Genomic DNA, 17,366 nt, shown 5'->3' on the forward strand with positions numbered 1-17,366 from the left:
GCTGTGGCTCAAGCGGTAGAGCGCTCGCCTTGAGCTGAAGAGCTGAGGGGCAGGCCCAGGCCCAGAGTTCAAGCCCCATCACCAACAACAAAAAAAAAGGGCAAGCTCTACCAGTGGCACACTGGGTGGTATCAGTTGTTTAGCATTTGACTGTCAAGTAGAACAGACCCGCATCTGGCAGGTTCCTGGGATGCCCCTCCTGGGGGCAGGAGTCTGCAACATTGTACTGTGGTTGAGATGAGAAAACTAGGCAGAGCATACATGGCTCTTTAAAATTCATTCATTATTGCTGTAAAAGCAACATAGAGAGGTTACCTTACATAAGTCAGGTAAAGAGTATACTTTTCTTTTTGGACTCAGGGCCTGGGTGCTGTCCATGAGCCCCGCTGTGCTCAAGGCTGGTGCTGTACTACTTGAGTCACGGTGCTGGCTTGCACCCAAGGCTTCACGAGAGCTACCCAAGCATTCTACCATAAGCCACATTCCCAGCCCACGGGTATACTCTTTTGTTATTGTTGGTGGTGGGGCTTGAACTCTGGGCCTGGGCGCTGTCCCTGCGCTCTTCAGCTCAAGGCTAGCACTCTACCGCTTGGGCCACAGTGCCACTTCCAGGTTTCTGGTGGTTCACTGGAGATCAGTCTCACGGACTTTCCTGCCCAGGCTGGCTGTGAACCGTGATCAGATCTCAGCCTCCTGAGTAGCTAGGACTGTAATACCCGTGGAGCCCGGCTGGCCCGTGGCCGGGCTGCTGGAGGGGGCGGGGCATCCGCAGGCCCGCCCCACGGGGCTGGGCCGCAGGCCGGAGGTGGGGGGGCACGCCACCGAAGGGGGCGGGGCGTGCTGCTAGAGGGGGTGGGGCCGAGCCCCACATGGCGAGCTGTCAGGAAGTGATTGGACAGTGGCAGCTCCGGGAGGAACATGAATGGCAGTGGGGAAAAAGTCCGGAGGAGACTGAGTCCTGAGAGGGAAAAACCCGGGGTCAGGCAGGGAGGGCGGCAGGGGGACGCTTGCGGGGGCAGGCCTGTGGACGGTGGAGAGGGGAAGAGGGAAAAGCCTCCCTTTGGGAGAGTTGGAGGTTCGCAGACCGACTAATAACGGTCGGGGGTGGGCGCCCACGGGAGGCGTGGAGGCTTGGAGGCGGAGGCTGCTCCGGGTTCGGGGTGTGAGGACCCGGTAGTCACAGCCCCTTTCCACTGTAAACTTCTTTTGTCCACCTGTGTCTGTGCCTGAAGGCGTGAGTCGCAGCCGGCCAGCTTCAAAAAGCCAGCTGCAGAGGAGAGGCGGGCGGGCAGCCCTGGGGCGGGCAGGTGCCCCCTCCCCCCTCCCCCTGCTCCCCCGGTCCGTGCCCCCTCTCCCCTCCCCCTGTCCGTGCCCCCTCCCCCCTCCCCCTGTCCGTGCCCCCCCTCCCCCCGCCCGTGCCCCCCTCCCCCCGCTCCCCCGTCCGTGCCTCCCCCGCTCCCCCGTCCGTGCCTCCCCCGCTCCCCCCCTGTCCGTGGCCCCCTCCCCCCCGCTCCCCCTGTCCGTGCCTCCCTCCCCCCCCCGCTCCCCCTGTCCGTGCCTCCCTCCCCCCGCTCCCCCTGTCCGTTCCCCCCTCCCCCCGCTCCCCCTGTCCGTGCCCCCCTCCCCCCGCACCCCCTGTCCGTGCCCCCCTGCACCCCCTGTCCGTGCCCCCCTCCCCCCGCTCCCCCTGTCCGTGCCCCCCCGCTCCCCCTGTCCGTGCCCCCTCCCCCCGCACCCCCTGTCCGTGCCCCCCCGCTCCCCCTGTCCGTGCCCCCCCGCTCCCCCTGTCCGTGCCCCCCCGCACCCCCTGTCCGTGCCCCCCCAGCGCACCCCCGAGGGCTTCCTCACACCTCAGGCTTAGGCCGAGGCCCGGGAGCCCGACGCATGGCCGAGGCTGCGGTCCGCCGCGCGCAGGCACGGGCACGCGCGCCTGGAGACGGCCCGGCCCGAGGAGCCGGAAGACGAGGCCCAGGTTTCAAGTCCCAGGAGGGAGGCGAGGGGAGGTGACCGGGGGAGGGGGGCCACCGGGGCGGGCCCGGCCGCCGAGGGGCCCGAGAGCCGCCGTGGCCCGCCGTGGCCCTCCGCCATCCTTCACGGCCCTCGGCCACCCGCCGCCCGGCGAAGGCCGGATGGAAGCGCAGCCTGCGGACGCCGAACTAGCAGCACCACCGAGAGGCCGGGCGGCGGGCCTAGAGCGGCACCGGAAGGAGCGTGCCCGGCGGCGTGGGCGGGGCCGGCGTGGGCATGCCCGGCGTGGGCGGGGCCGGCGTGGGCGGGGCCGGCGCGGGCGGGGCCGGCGCGGGGCGGGGCGGGGCGTCGCACCACCGAGAGGAAGGGAGACGGGCCCTAGAGCGGCACCGGAAGGAGCGTGCCCGGCGGCGCGGGGCGGGGCCGGCGTGGGCGGGGCCGGCGTGGGCGGGGCGGGGCCGGCGTGGGCGGGGCCGGCGTGGGCGGGGCCGGCGCGGGGCGGGGCGTCGCACCACCGAGAGGCCGGGCGGCGGGCCTAGAGCGGCACCGGAAGGAGCGTGCCCGGCGGCGTGGGCGGGGCCGGCGTGGGCGGGGCCGGCGTGGGCGGGGCCGGCGCGGGGCGGGGCGGGGCGTCGCACCACCGAGAGGAAGGGAGACGGGCCCTAGAGCGGCACCGGAAGGAGCGTGCCCGGCGGCGCGGGGCGGGGCCGGCGCGGGGCGGGGCCGGCGCGGGCGGGGCCGGCGCGGGGCGGGGCCGGCGCGGCGCCGCTCCACCGAGGGGAGGGGAGGCGAGTCCTACAGCGGCAGGGGAGGTCGCGGCTTCCAGTGGGCGCCTCCCGGCGCGGGAGCCGCGGAGGCCGCGGGTTCTCGCGCCCGCCCTGCCCCCGCCGGGCCCCGCCAGGCGTCTGCGCCGCGGAGGGGAGCGCTCGCGACCCCTCGCCTCCACAGGTACCTCGTGCGTTCGCGCTCGGCTCCCGGGCATGGCGGGTCCGGCCGGAGGAGGCCCTCCGAGCCGGGCGCCGGCGTCGGGGGCCCGGGCGAGGGCCTGGGCGCGTGGCGGCCGGTCCCGGCGGTACCAGGCTCGGGGGGCGGAGGCGAGGCACCGGGGCGGCGGGGACGAGCCGCCCGCGAGCGGCCCTGCCAGCCGGCGCCGGCGCAGCGGCAGGGCCGGGGCCGCCCGCGGCCCGCTCTCTGACGGTTGCTCCAGCTTTGCGTGCGCCTGGCGGGCGGGGGCCGCCGCCGGGGTGGCGCGGAGGGACGTGAGCCAGGCCACCTGAGGGAGAGCGGCGCACGGGGCCGGGCGCTCCGGTGACCGGGCCTGGCGACCCCGCGGCGCCGAGCCTGCAGGTGTCCGGCGCAGCGCCCTCGCCGCCGGGGTCTGAGTTGATTCCAGGAGACTTCGCAGCCCCTGCCCTGGGCAGCTCGGCCCCCCCCCCCCGAGGCCGGAGACTGGACAGCCCTGGTGTAGGGTTCTTGGGTGAGCCTCTGCCCCCGGCTGCGCAGCACTGCAGCCCCCGTGTCTGCCGCCCCCATGATCCTGAGAGCCGCCTTCCAGACCAGCTTCTGGTTGATTCCTCAGCCATGTTGGCCTGAAGCCAGATCAGGTTTACCTAAACATGCTCCTGTAGGAAGGCTAGACTCGGCTCCTGTGAGACAGCAAATCTGTTGTCATTTTACAGGAAAGATCCCCGTGTGGGAGAGAAGAGGGAAGGCCGAGCAGCCTCTCTCTAAGAACTGAACAGTTTGGACACTAGGTGGCAGCCTCACTCCAACCTGACCGACCTAGAGCCACACTAGATGAATGTGGCTGCTTGGGACACCATACCTGGTACCTGGTAGCGGGCAACCATTGTCTGCTCCTGAGGGCTGCAAGGGGGAGGGTGCTGATGGGGGCAGGGGTGAGGTTTATATGCAGTTAAAAGGGCCTGAGGGTTTTCAAGACCTTATGAGAACTCCACTTATTAGCTATTAGAGAGGCAGTTAAAGGAAACTCAGAAATAATACAGTAAAGAAGTAGAACGTGCCAGCGCCAGCCACCGGCGGCTCACACCTGTAATCCTACCTACTCATGAGGCTGAGATCTAAGGATTAAGATTCGAAGCCAGCCTGGGCAGGAAAGTCTGTGAGTCTCCAATTGACAACCAGAAAACCGGAAGTGACATTGTGGCTCAAGTGGTAGAGCGCTAGCCTTGCGCTGAAGAGCTGAGGGACAGTGCCCAGGCCCAGAGTTCAGGCCCCATGACCAGACCCCCCCCCCAAAAAAAAAAGTAGAGCATGTTCTCTTGTTGCAGTGCTGGGAGTTGAGCTCACAGCCTCTGAGCAAGATTATCCTGTAGTACAGGATTCCTAACAAATGGAACATGAACTATGCAGCTGCTTCTACAGCTCCCTGAGCCAGCCTTGTCACATGCCTGTGGGAACTAGTTGTGTTGAAGGACTTCCGGACAGGGAACATGCCTCCCTTTCTCCCATCATAGCCCCCACGAGAGACCCCGCTACACAGGATAACTTTTAGACCACAGGAGCAGAAACCAAGTTGATGGTTACCTGTGCTTCCACCCTATATCCAGTCACCAGAGCAGGACCAAGTCTGCCACTGGCCCTGTGGGAGGCTGGTGAAGTGAGGTACGTGGGTGTCATGCCTGGAGTAGATGGTCGCAAAGTAATGGTTACTGTTTTAGCTTTTTAGTTACCCAACAAATAACTTCATGATCCAAGTGCCAGAGCTGTCACAAAACAGAGAGCGAGTACAAGCACAAGAAACCGTGCTCACTTAGGCGTATAAGCAAGGTGAAAAGGCAGAGCAGGCCAAGGGAGAAGGTGTAGAGCTCTGAGGAGGGGCCGAGGAGACTGGTCTACGGGGCCGGGAGTTGAGCCCTGTGCAGGCCTGTGGAAGTAGCAGGAATGCTGCTTGTGCTTTTGGAACCAAAGCCAGCCAGGTTGAGAAGGGGAGAAACCCGGGGAAGGGCTGGGGCTGTCGAATGCGTGCCAGAATGAGATGGAGTCTTTGGCAGGGGGTGGTAGGATTTGCTGGCTGTTGGGGATAGTGAGGGATTTCCCCAAGTTTCCCCCAGCTCAGAACTAAGCTGTGGGCAATACGGGCATAGTCCATGCTCAGAACTTGCCAACCAGTCCCAGTGGAGGCCGATGGAGCAGGAGTCAGGAAGAGCAGAGAAAGGCCCTGTTGGGAGGATCCAGGAAGGGGTGACATTGGTGAAGACACTACTCATAACCCGACTTAGGGAACTGTAATCTCTGTACAACTGCAAAGAAAGAAAGAGAGAGAGAGAGGGAGGGAAGGAAGGAAGGAAAAGAACACAGCACACAGGCAGAGGAACTTCTGGCCAGCTGCTGAGTGACTGGAAACTGGGGTCGGGTTAGATGAATTGGGCTGTCCGGGTGGGAACGCGTGGAAGGGGGTGTGTGATCTGACACTCACGGTTGGTCTTCTGCAGCTCGGGAGGATGTTTGTGATCTGGGCTCACCGTCTGCCTTCCACAGCCCAGGAGGATGTGGCTCCGTCATGTTGGTGCAGAGGTCCAGTGGCACAGGGCAAGTTGTTTCTGAGGAACTGAAGCACAGAGGGTGCAGAAGTTGCTGGCTGTGAACCCTCAACCCCTCCCTGGCCTCCGGGGACTTTCCCGGAGCAGGGATGGAAAAGCCCGCAGGCCGGAAGAAGACACAGGCCCCCAAAGAGGAGGCAGCTGTGCCGAAGGCTACTGCGAAAGGAGAGAGTGCTTCTAGGGGAAAAAGGTCCAAAAAGAGACCAGCAGCGAGCAGGAAGCAGGGCAAGGAGGCGGTCCTGAGCCCCGAGGACGAGGCGCATCTCTTCGACGCCTTTGACGCCTCGTTTAAAGATGACTTCGAGGGCGTCCCTGTGTTCGTTCCTTTTCAGAGGAAGAAGCCCTATGAGTGCGGCGAGTGCGGGCGCATCTTTAAACACAAGACAGATCACATCCGCCACCAGCGCGTGCACACCGGGGAGAAACCCTTCAAGTGTGAGGCGTGCGGGAAGGCCTTCCGCCACAGCTCCGATGTCACCAAGCACCAGCGGGTGCACACCGGCGAGAAGCCCTTCAAGTGCAGCCAGTGTGGGAAGGCCTTCAACTGCGGCTCCAACCTCCTGAAACACCAGAAGACGCACACGGGCGAGAAGCCCTATGAGTGCGAGGTGTGTGGGAAAGCCTTCGCCTACAGCTCCTGTCTCATCCGCCACCGCAGGCGCCACCCACGGAAGAAGCACTGAGCACACCATGCCACGTGGGGCCCAGCTGCGTGCAGGGCCCCAGAGCCTCTGCCATCAGACCCAGGAGCCCACGCCACCACAGGGCAACCTCCAGCCACAGCCCTGTTCCGCGCTGCTCCAAGCCTCCAGGCTCGGCTGCAGGAACACTAACAGCTGTCTGGGGGACAGACTTGGACACAGAGCTCCCAGCAGAAGAGGCTCTACTGGCCAGGTCCATGCCTCTCCTTCTGAGGAATCCCTGAGCAGCCTGGCAGGAGCCGGGGCCTGAGCAGGGCAGGGGCCCTCTGGGGACAAGGCCCCCCTCTCTCCCACAGCTGGCCTCAGTGGCACAATGTAGCTTCCCTCTTGGTGGACTGACGCAGGAGTTCCCCAGGTCAGCCCTGTCCTGGAAACCAGGCCACACTGTGTGCCCTGTGTCCAGCCAGTGCTCCCCAGGGCAGGGCATTCTTGCTGACCTCTCCCTGTGCAGGTATCCTCGGGGGGTCGCCGCAGCTGGCTGGCCTCACACCGTCCGAGGGGAAGAAGCCTCGTGACCCAGCAGTGGAGATCTGCTGAGACAGTGCAGAGGCAGGTGAGGACACGTGTGTCAGGCACACTCAGGATGGGGCTGCGCTTTGCTGGGATGTTTGAAGCCTGAATGAAACTGTCCGCCAGATGGCAGGGCAAGATCGGTGCCTTGTGCCCTGCAGCCTCCTGGCTCTGGCTTCATGCTGGTAGCCTGCCCTCAAATACTTACTGAGTATAAAAGAAAGTGATAGCAAGAGGCACCTGTGTGCTGCTGAGTGAGCCGTAAGGCAGAGAGTCTGCAAAGGCCACAGTGTTCCTGGCTGTGTCATGTGATCAGTTCAGCAGTTGCCCCGCCTCCTATATACCAGCAGTTAAAGTCCTGGCCTGGAGGTTGGCAGGAGCCCTGGAATAGGCCGGAGCTGCGGCGTGGCGGGAAGCCTCTGAGAGCGAATCCTTCGCTGTGCTGTGCGGGCTTGAACACGCAGGTCTGTGCTGGTGCCGGCACCCACACGCCCTCGGGGTGCCCACACTGGGTTTGGTTTGAGTTACTCTGGGATTGTAATCACTCTTTCCCCTGGGAGGCCTTGCTGTCGTCTAGGGCACAGCATTCTGTTACCTAGGAAAGGGGCAGACCCAGCCACCGAGGCTGCTTCCCGTGTAGGGTATCAGTGAGGATGCGGCCACTGGGCCCTGCCGGAGAGCCACACAGACACCCAGGCCCATAGAACAAAGAAAGGTTTATTGCCAGCAAGACCCTCCTCACGTGGGAGAAGAAGCCCAGTGAGTGTCTGAGGTGACCTTCGTAACCTGAGGGGCTTGGAGGCTGGGACTTCATCGTGGCGGGTGAGGATTGTGGCAGCTGCCCAAGTAGTAGATAAGGGGCTGCAGCTGCCCAGACAGAAGGTCCTGTTACCTTGTAACTGCCCCAGTGGAGAATCATCTCAAGGTAAAGGGGGGGAGGCCTATTACTTACTGCCAGCGCCACATGGGCGCGGTGCTGGCTGGGAAAGGAGCCTATTGGACCCACAGTGACAAACAGCTTCTCCACCCTTAGGACCCCAGATGCTGAGGGCCATGCTGCCGCACGCCTGCCCCCAGCTTGGGCTGTGCCAGATAGCAGGGTTGCACCTCTGCCAGCAGCAGGAAGGTATGTTCTTCCTTCTGTTTTGTTTTTGTTTGCTTGGGTTTGGCTTTGTTTTAGGGGCTTTGGGGTGTTTTGTTTGGTTTTGTGGTACCACCGATAAAGCCCAGGGCCTCAGGTTATCTTAGCAGACTTCCACAAAACTACAGGCCCAGCCCTGGGTTCTTAGGCTTTTAGGCTTGCAGATTCTCCTGCAGAGATATATCTTTTTTTTTTTTTTTGGTCAGTCATGGGGCTTGAACTCTGGGCCTGGGCACTGTCCCTCAGCTCTTCAGCACAAGGCAAGTGCTCTGCTGCTTGAGCCACAGTGCCACTTCTGGTTTTCTGGTGGTTTACTGGAGATAAGAGTCTCACGGACTTCCTGCCCAGGCTGGCTTTGAACCCTGATCCTCAGATCTCAGCCTGCCCAGGCTGGCTTTGAACCCTGATCCTCAGATCTCAGCCTCCTGAGTAGCTAGGATTACAGGCTTGAGCCACCAGCGCCCCGCATATTTTGTTTCTTTTGTGCTGGTACTATGGCTTGAACTCAGAGCTTGGACACTGTCCCTTAGCTGGTGCTCTGCCACTTGAACCACAGATCTACTTCCAGCATTTTGCTGATTAAATAGAGATAAGAGTCTTGTGGATTTAACTGCCTAGGCAGGCTTCAAACTGCAATCCTCAGATCTCAGCCTCCTGAGTAGCTAGGATTACAAGTGTGAGCCACTAGCGCCCAGCAGAGAAGAGACATGGTTTAACAGGATATCCTTGCTTCCTGGGGAGGAAGCAGGTGATAGAGAGGACAGGCCTTCAGAGCTGAAAGACACATTGCTGACTGCCTTAGGCCTCAGTTTCCCACTGGCAATGCTTGACCCCACTAGATTGCTGAGAACCTGAGATTGCTGGGTGGGTGAAGGTAAAGTATGCTGCAGGCTAATGCCGTGGTTTCACAGTACGACCTTGTGCTGTGTCAGCGTCCCAGTGCGACTAGATGGTACTGCTCATACTGCAGGGCACTGTCACCCAGCACCCTGGACACTGCTCCCAGCAAAAACCAGCATGGGAAACAGTTTAAGACTGCTGGGAGCTGGTGGCTCACGCCTGTAGTCCTAGCTATTCAGGAGGCTGAGATCTGAGAATCACAGTTCAAAGCCATCCTAGGCAGGAAAGTCTGTATGACTCTTATCTCCAGTAAACCACTAGAAAACCAGAAGTGGTGCTGTGGCTCAAGTGGTAGAGCACAAGGACAGCGCCCAAGCCCAGAGTTCAAGCCCAACGACCAAAAAAAAAAAAAAAGGCTGGGAAGGTGGCTCAGTGGTAGAGCGCTTGCCTTGCATGCCTGAGGCCCTGGGTTTGATTCCTCAGCAGCACATAAGCAGAAAAAGCCGGAAGTGGTGCTGTGGCTCAAGTGGTAGAGCACTAGCCTTGAGCTGAAGAGCTGAGGGACAGTGCCCAGGCCCAGAGTTCAGGCCCCATGACCAGACCCCAAAAAAAAATAGTAGTACATACTTCATGGAAAAAAAGATGCCCGAGCAGACTGAGTCAGTCTGCATCCCCTTTACCTGTCCTTTGGCACTAGCAGATGGGTTGAATGCCACCATCCTGATGCCCAAACACCAAGGATAGACCTATCTTTTGGGGGGTTTGAGCTCAAGACTTCCTGCTTGCTCAGCTTGTTTATTCAGTTGGCACTCACCACTTGAACCATTCCTCCAGACCAGCTTTTTTTGCTAGTTATTTGGGAGATGGGATCTCACTGTTTTGTCTTCCCAGGCTGGCTTTAAAACTCAGTCCTCCGGGCTGGGGGTTTAGCCGAGCGGAAGGGCACCCGCCTGGCGTGCGCAAGGCCCTGGGTTCGGTCCTCAGCCCTGGAAAAAAATTAAAAAAAAAAAAAATTCAATCCTCAGATCTCAGCCTCCAGAATAGCTAGGGTTACAGGCAGGAACCACTGCCACCTGGCTTTAAGAACAATTTATAAAAAGGTTCCATTATTTTAGGAACAGAAATGTACAATACATGTAGATATTTTTTAATTTTCCTCATAGACATTAAGTATCTGCATAGTGAGGAAGGTGTGTCACATCACTGATTAAAACGTCCTTGGTTATACAAATGTCCTTCACAGATAACAGAATCGCTGCACATCTTCAAATCCCACTCAAGTCTCGTGGATCATAAACTCACCCACTGCCGGGTAGTGTATAAGGTGAGAAACTTGGTAAACCAATGAGCTCCTAGGCAACACCAGTAGAATGTGAACCATAGGCAGCAGTGTGGTGGTAGAACAACCTGGGGCTGATGCTGGGAGCCGGGCTCTCTCCTGAGGTTTTCTTGGCCTCTCCTTCCCATTGCACCTTTCCTGTAAAGCGTGTGGCTCAGGCAGGAAGCTCAAGGCGGTTTCCAGGCCTCATGCCCCGACCCAGGCCATACTGGGGAGGAGGCCCAGATTTACCCCAACCCTGAGCTCCTACACTGCCTCCAGGACGTTTCTCATGAGACAACAAACTTCCCCATTTACCTGCTTTGGGGAAAAGGTGCTGGCTCTCTGTGAGAGTTGAGAACTAGCCTTGTTGACTGTTACCTCCTTATTGATGACTTTTACCTCCTTGTTGACTGTTACCTCCTTGTTGATGACTGTTACCTCCTTGTTGATGACTGTTACCTCCTTGTTGATGACTGTTACCTCCTTGTTGATGACTGTTACCTCCTGTTGACTGTTACCTCCTTGTTGACAACTGTTAACTTCCTTGTTGATGACTGTTACCTCCTTGTTGATGACTGTTACCTCCTGTTGACTGTTACCTCCTTGTTGACAACTGTTAACTTCCTTGTTGACGACTGTTAACTTCCTTGTTGATGACTGTTACCTCCTGTTGACTGTTACCTCCTTGTTGATGACTGTTACCTCCTTGTTGATGACTGTTACCTCCTTGTTGATGACTGTTACCTCCTGTTGACTGTTACCTCCTTGTTGATAACTGTTAACTTCCTTGTTGACGACTGTTAACTTCCTTGTTGATGACTGTTACCTCCTGTTGACTGTTGCCTCCTTGTTGTTGACTGTTGCCTCCTTGTTGTTGACTGTTACCTCCTTGTTGATGACTGTTACCTCCTTGTTGTTGACTGTTACCTCCTTGTTGATGACTGTTACCTCCTTGTTGATGACTGTTACCTCCTTGTTGACTGTTACCTCCTTGTTGATGACTGTTACCTCCTTGTTGATGACTGTTACCTCCTTGTTGACGGTTACCTCCTTGTTGATGACTGTTGCCTCCTTGATAACTGTTACCTCCTTGTTGATGACTGTTACCTCCTTGTTAATGACTGTTACCTCCTTGTTGACTGTTACCTCCTTGTTGATGACTGTTACCTCCTGTTGACTGTTACCTCCTTGTTGACAACTGTTAACTTCCTTGTTGACGACTGTTAACTTCCTTGTTGATGACTGTTACCTCCTGTTGACTGTTACCTCCTTGTTGATGACTGTTACCTCCTTGTTGATGACTGTTACCTCCTTGTTGATGACTGTTACCTCCTGTTGACTGTTACCTCCTTGTTGATAACTGTTAACTTCCTTGTTGACGACTGTTAACTTCCTTGTTGATGACTGTTACCTCCTGTTGACTGTTGCCTCCTTGTTGTTGACTGTTGCCTCCTTGTTGTTGACTGTTACCTCCTTGTTGATGACTGTTACCTCCTTGTTGTTGACTGTTACCTCCTTGTTGATGACTGTTACCTCCTTGTTGATGACTGTTACCTCCTTGTTGACTGTTACCTCCTTGTTGATGACTGTTACCTCCTTGTTGATGACTGTTACCTCCTTGTTGACGGTTACCTCCTTGTTGATGACTGTTGCCTCCTTGATAACTGTTACCTCCTTGTTGATGACTGTTATCTCCTTGTTAATGACTGTTACCTCCTTGTTGACTGTTACCTCCTTGTTGATGACTGTTACCTCCTTGTTGATGTCTGTTACCTCCTTGTTGATGTCTGTTACCTCTTTGTTGATTGTTACCTCCTTGTTGACGACTGTTACCTCCTTGTTGACTGTTACCTCCTGTTGCCAGTCTTCTTCCTGCTCAGAGGAATTCACATTCAGAAAAAGGACCAGATCACAGACAATTGATAAATAGCTCTTCTTTCTGTTAGAAAGGCTATTCTTCACCAGATCACAAAGGAAAACAATCGTGATTTTAATTATATTAAAATGTGGGTAGCCACCAGGTGCCCGTGGCCCACACCTGTAATCCTAGCTATTCAGGAGACTGAGCTCTGAGGATCACAGTTTGAAGCCAGACCAGGTAGGAAAGTCCAAACAACACTTATCTCCAATTAACCACCAGAAAACTGAAAGTGGAGCTGTGGCTCAAGGTGGTAGAGCATTAGCCTTGAGAAAAATCAACAACTAAAAAACCCTCAGAGACAGTGCCCAAACCCTGAGTTCAAAATCCATGACTAATGACAATAACAACAAAAATGTGGATAGCCAAGCTGGGCGCTTGTGCCTTTTACTAGAATCCTAACTAATCGAGAGGTTGAGATCTGAGATCTCCCTTTGAAGCCACCCAGAGCAAATAACTCCAAGAGACCATTATTTCCAATTAACCAGTAAAAAGCTGGAAATGGAGTCATGGCCCAAGTGGTAGAGTACCAGCCATGAGCTTTTTAGAAAAAGCCCAGCCAGAGCATGAGGCCCTGAGTTGAATGAAGCCCCAGGAATGGCACACACATACACATATACACGCGCGCACACATGCACAGACACATACAGGTGGTCAGTAGGAGATGATGCTACAACCCAGAGCTGGCTGTGTCAGTATTGCATGCTTTAGGGTCATGAAATTGCTTCAGATACTTACCCTCGCTACTGTAGCAAGTGGCTATCATTCCCAATCTACAGACTCTGAAGACTCCAAACAGAAAGATGAGCCAAAGTCAGGCATTTTACACATTAAAGTGTGAATGGCTTGTAAGTATATGGAAAGATGCTTAATCTCCATTATTGAGTCAAGTGAAAACAGATGAGGTACAAGCTGGGCACTGGTGGCTCACGCTGTAATCCTAGCCATTCAGGAGGCTGAGATCTTAGGCTGCCTGTTTAAAGCCAACCTCAGGCAGGAAAGGCCATGAGACTTATCTCCAATTAAGCACTGAAAAGCCAGAAGTGGACTGTCAGCACCCAGGGCCTTAGTTTAAGCCTCAGTACCAATACAAAAAAAAAAAAAAAAAAAAGGTACAAGCCAGGTGCCAGTGCCAGTGCCTCATGCCTGTAATCCTATCTACTCAGGCAGCGGAGATATGAGGACTGCAGTTCTGAGCCAGCCTGGACGGAAAAGCCCCAGACACTACTTCAAGTTAACTAGCAAAATGCTATACTGGAGGTGTGGTTCAAGTGATAGGATGGCAGCTGTGAACAGAAAAGCAAAACGAGAGCAAAAGCCCAGAGTTCAAGCCCAGTACTATCACTAAAATTAAAAATGAGCGAGGCACCAGTGGCTCACACCTATAATTTTAGCTAATCAGGAGGCTGAGATCTGAGGATCAAGGTTCAAAGCCAGCCCAGGCAGGAAAGTCCATAAGACTATTTCCAACTAACCACCAGAAAACCGGAAGTGGTGCTGTGGCTCAAAGTGATAGAGCGCTAGTCTTGAGCTGAAGAGCTCAGGGACAGCTCCCAGGCCCAGAGTTCAAGTTCCACAACCAACAAAAAATAAAAGTAAGTGAATAAAAATGAGATACAACTTTTTATCGAAGAATGTGGTGAAATGTGCACATCTAATCATGCAGGGAGGAGCCTCAGACCCATGTCCACACTGCTCCAGGGTCTTGTGGTGAACACCCTCTGCAAGTTGAAGGTTTGCATTCCCTACTGTACCACACACTTCACCCCAGAGAAACGTGTGCATCCACCCAGGGCCCTTACGGTACAGCGTGCTGCTGTGTCAGAGGGCTGGAGGGGGGTGTCCATCCTGCCACAGTGAGCCCCAGCCTGTGCGGAGGGGAGGCAGCACATGGTACAGCCCACTGAGCAGAAAGCCTGAGCCAAGTTCAAACCTGGCAGAACTGGGCAGAACTGAGTTGGGCTGTGTGCATCATGCCGTGCAGGACGGGTTGGCAGTGTCAGATCTGCTTCACCCAATCCACGAGGCTGCACCACCTCAAGGTTTCAGATGTAGCAAGTGCACCCTGCACACACACGCATGCTCGTGCATGTGTGTGTGCATGCGCGCTCTCACAGCGACCAAATCTGGGCCCACTGTGGGGGTCCACAGCTGAGGCCCCAGCCCTGCCCTCAGGCCTTGGCCAGGCTCACCAGCAGGACCAGCTGCACGTGAGCCGGGCTAGCTGCTTCTCCCAGCCAAGAAACAGGAGGAACGATGCTTCCTCGGTTACTCAAGGCTGTTTCTCATCATTTCCAGGTGCTAACGCGGATCACGCCAACAGAAGCCCTTGAGGAGAAAGGAGCTCCACATGGACACAGAGCCCAGTGGGGCCAGCCTAGCTGGGGCTCTTGTACCCCTAGAGAGTGGCAGAGAGGCCTTGCCCAGAGCTGCTTTGCACAGGAGAACCACGCTGCAGCAGGTGATCTGTTTCCATCCTCGAGTGCCAAGAGGACCCCATTGGGCAGCTTCTCACAAGTGGCCATCAGTCCTCACTGTCAGCTGCTACCCACTGGAGAGGCCCCTGCCCTGACTGCCTCATCAAGGCCTTTGGTGGACCACCTGGGTGTTCAGAACCTTCTGGACATCTGAGCAGTATCCTGGGGGAAAATCTGAGACCCAGCCAAGCATCAGCATACTCATAGCAGGAAAGTATTCAGCAAAAGCCAGGGCCTTCTTGGGAGTACAAGGTGTCGTGGTACTGCCCTCCCCTACTACCGTGTCCAGCATCACTGCCCACCGGGGCCTCGGCCTACAGGAAGACAACCAGAGGCTGCAGCCGGGCCTCTCAACACCGACCACAGACGTGGTCGTGCATGTCCAGTGAGCACTCTGTGGCTGCGCCCTCTCTGTCCCCACACTGGGTGGGATGTGGAGGCCCAGCAGGACTGGGAAGGACCTGGGCTGGGCCCCTCCCTTCTGTGCAGGGGCAGGTGGGGCTGACTGGCTGGCCTGTTCCACCCCCATTCCTGACAAGCTGTGGCGTCAGGCTGTGCCTGGACTTCATTCCTAGCAATTTGGGCCTGCCCCAGTTTGGGCACCAACAGGTGGTAGTTGCTGTGCGAGGAGCTGAGCCGGTAGACGCTGCAGAGGAAGGTGAGAGGCGGTGTTCAGGATGGGCAGGCTCCAGGCTGAGCCACACTTGGCTGCAGGCCAGTACGCAGCTCCACGCCTCTGCCTTTGGCCTCCAGAGCTTGGGATTTGTGTTCTGGTTCCTCCTCCGAGCCCTGCAGACAAAACTCCCAAGACTCCTGCCAGCCTGCCTGAGGTTGCTGCCCTGCAGCCTGCAGGATCCTGGCACTTTCCACACTGTACCTCAGCCACACAGACGAGCTGGCGTCTCAGTGCCCGAGCTGCTTCCCTGTGTCTGGCTCCTGGTGCAGGGACACCTAGCTGTCCAAATGCCCAGGCCATGCTTCCTGCCCTTGTGACAAACAGCAGTGACTGCTGTGTCCTGTGCACCCCCCAAATCAGCCGCAACGTTGGCTTCGTGTTGTGACAGATACTGTCTTGTCTAGTGTTTCTTGTTGTAGCCTCAGCTCCTTACACACTGTGCGCACTGGGGTGGGCCTTGTGTTTTCTGCTCGTGTGCTTACTGCCCCTGACAGCCTCTCTAGTCTCCATACTGCCTTCCAGCCTCACCACAGTTCCATTGCTGTACACCGCCTGCCTTTCCCACCGACTGAGGAGATATATTTTCTCATAAACATCTCTTTCCAGCGTGTGCTGTGTTCCTCTGAGCCCCCTGTGGTTTGGGGTCATGCGATTTCCCCAAGTTGAACACTGACTCACTCCGCAGGGAACTGTGGGTCTATCTCGGGTCCCCAGTCCCAGGAGCAGGGTCCCAGCAGCGCATGGACTGCTCCGTGTCACTTGGATCCTCCCGGTTAAACAAGTTCAGAAGAGCTCAGCATGTCAGAAATAATAGCTGCGGGGCACACCAGGGACAACATAGGAGGGACCCCACTCCAGTGACACGTGTGCACGCGTGCATGCGCGCACACACACAAGGTACTTGCAGTGTAGCTCAAGCTGCTTGGGGAACTTAGGTTCAGGTGATTACTGGGGGATGTAGGTGCTGTGTGCCCATGCCTGCCCAGGGGCAGGCAGGAGCAGACCAGGCTGTGTAGTGTGCCAAATGGGCAAACTGTGCTCTAATGTTCTAATCTTAAATCCTTTTCCACACTACCAAGAAGAAGCCAAGCCACGGGCCTGGGTCACTCTTAAGTCCACTAAGTCAGGGAGGTAACCAGGCCCAACCCCTTGTCAGTAATGCACTCCTCAGTCCCAGGGCCCTTCCTGCCACCTTGCACCTCCCTAATGGGGGTCTCTTCTGTAATCACATGATCCCTTCTCCACCTACGTGAGCAGCCAGGCTGAGGATTGGAGCACAGTGCCCCCGAAGTGGAGGGCTCTGCAGCTGATAGGGGGCAGCCACAGGCAGCTCCACGGACCCCCAGCTTCCTGGGTCCTGATGGCCAACTCGGACCCCTCCTTTTTCCTATGTGCCAGTGCTGAGGCTAGAATTCAAGGCCTCATGCGTGCTTGGCTTTTTTGCTCAAGGCTAGGGTTCTACCACTTGAACCACACCTTCATACCTAGCTTTTTGCTGGTTAGTTGGAGATAAGGGTCTCATGGATTTGTCTGCCCAGGCTGACTGTGAACTGATCTCCAATCAGCCTCTCGGGCAGCTAGGATTTGTATGGTATATTAAATAGGTTTCATTAGGTAGTCGAAGAGAACACCACGCACTATTCAGGCAGGAAAAGAAGCTTATTTACCAAACTGCTGCCCCCGCCATGCATGGTGGAGAAGCATAGCTAAAAAGGAGGGGGGGGGACCCACTCCTGGGCCAGGACTTATCTAGGCCAGAGACAGGAAAAGATGTGGCCACACTGGATCTGAATGTGACCTCCTAAGGTCAGATGGGAGGCATGTGACCAGAGGTGGCCCAGGATGTGACCTAGCAGGAGGGGGAGGCGACTGCTTCCAGGTCGGCCAGGTGCCCAGGTAACAGATACTGGGTGGAGACTTAGCCAAGAGGGAGGGAGGTGTCCCTGTGCAGACCTCACAGGATTCAAATGAGTTCCTGGCTGGCATGAGTAGTAAGAGCCAGCTCAGGCCAGCATGTGGACGGAGCGCCAGGCTTCGAGGGCGTGCACAGCAGCCCCAAGGCGGGCGCCGGGTCAGGTGCGCGGGCCTCCGCACGGGGCCTGGGTGGAGCTCTGCGTGGGGCGGCCGGTCGGGCCAGGGCCTCCCGTGCCCAGCCGGGTCTGCGCCAGCCTGGCTCCCGCTCGGCCTGGGCCACGCACCGAGCCCCGAGGCCGTGCTAGCCGCGGCCTCCGGGAGCCAGGGCCTGCCTCTC

General features: G+C 57.3%; 1 protein-coding gene across 2 annotated transcripts; it reads left to right on the plus strand.

Moving 5' to 3' along the window:
* Positions 1–2,751: 2,751 nt before the first annotated feature.
* On the plus strand, positions 2,752–15,725 carry LOC138806119 (zinc finger protein 41). 2 transcript variants are annotated; one of them, XM_069991695.1, is made up of 5 exons: positions 2,752–2,916; positions 5,424–6,785; positions 7,776–7,868; positions 9,967–10,047; positions 14,261–15,725. In XM_069991695.1, exon 2 carries the CDS (start codon positions 5,621–5,623, stop codon positions 6,212–6,214), a length of 594 nt encoding a protein of 197 aa, XP_069847796.1. In that variant the 5' UTR covers positions 2,752–2,916; positions 5,424–5,620; the 3' UTR covers positions 6,215–6,785; positions 7,776–7,868; positions 9,967–10,047; positions 14,261–15,725. The 2 variants fall into 2 exon arrangements, with proteins under 2 accessions (XP_069847796.1, XP_069847797.1); XM_069991696.1 differs by lacking the exon at positions 2,752–2,916 and adding an exon at positions 3,406–4,593.
* The last annotated feature ends 1,641 nt before the right edge of the window (positions 15,726–17,366 follow it).

Source organism: Dipodomys merriami, unplaced genomic scaffold (assembly GCF_024711535.1).
Source record: "Dipodomys merriami isolate MVZ:Mamm:240054 unplaced genomic scaffold, mDipMer1.0.p SCAF_4, whole genome shotgun sequence".
NCBI lineage: Eukaryota > Metazoa > Chordata > Mammalia > Rodentia > Heteromyidae > Dipodomys > Dipodomys merriami.

What these genes read in the sequence shown, in the direction of transcription:
- LOC138806119 (XM_069991695.1), top strand. Translation starts at nt 5,621, where the DNA reads ATGGAAAAGCCCGCAGGCCGGAAGAAGACACAGGCCCCCAAAGAGGAG.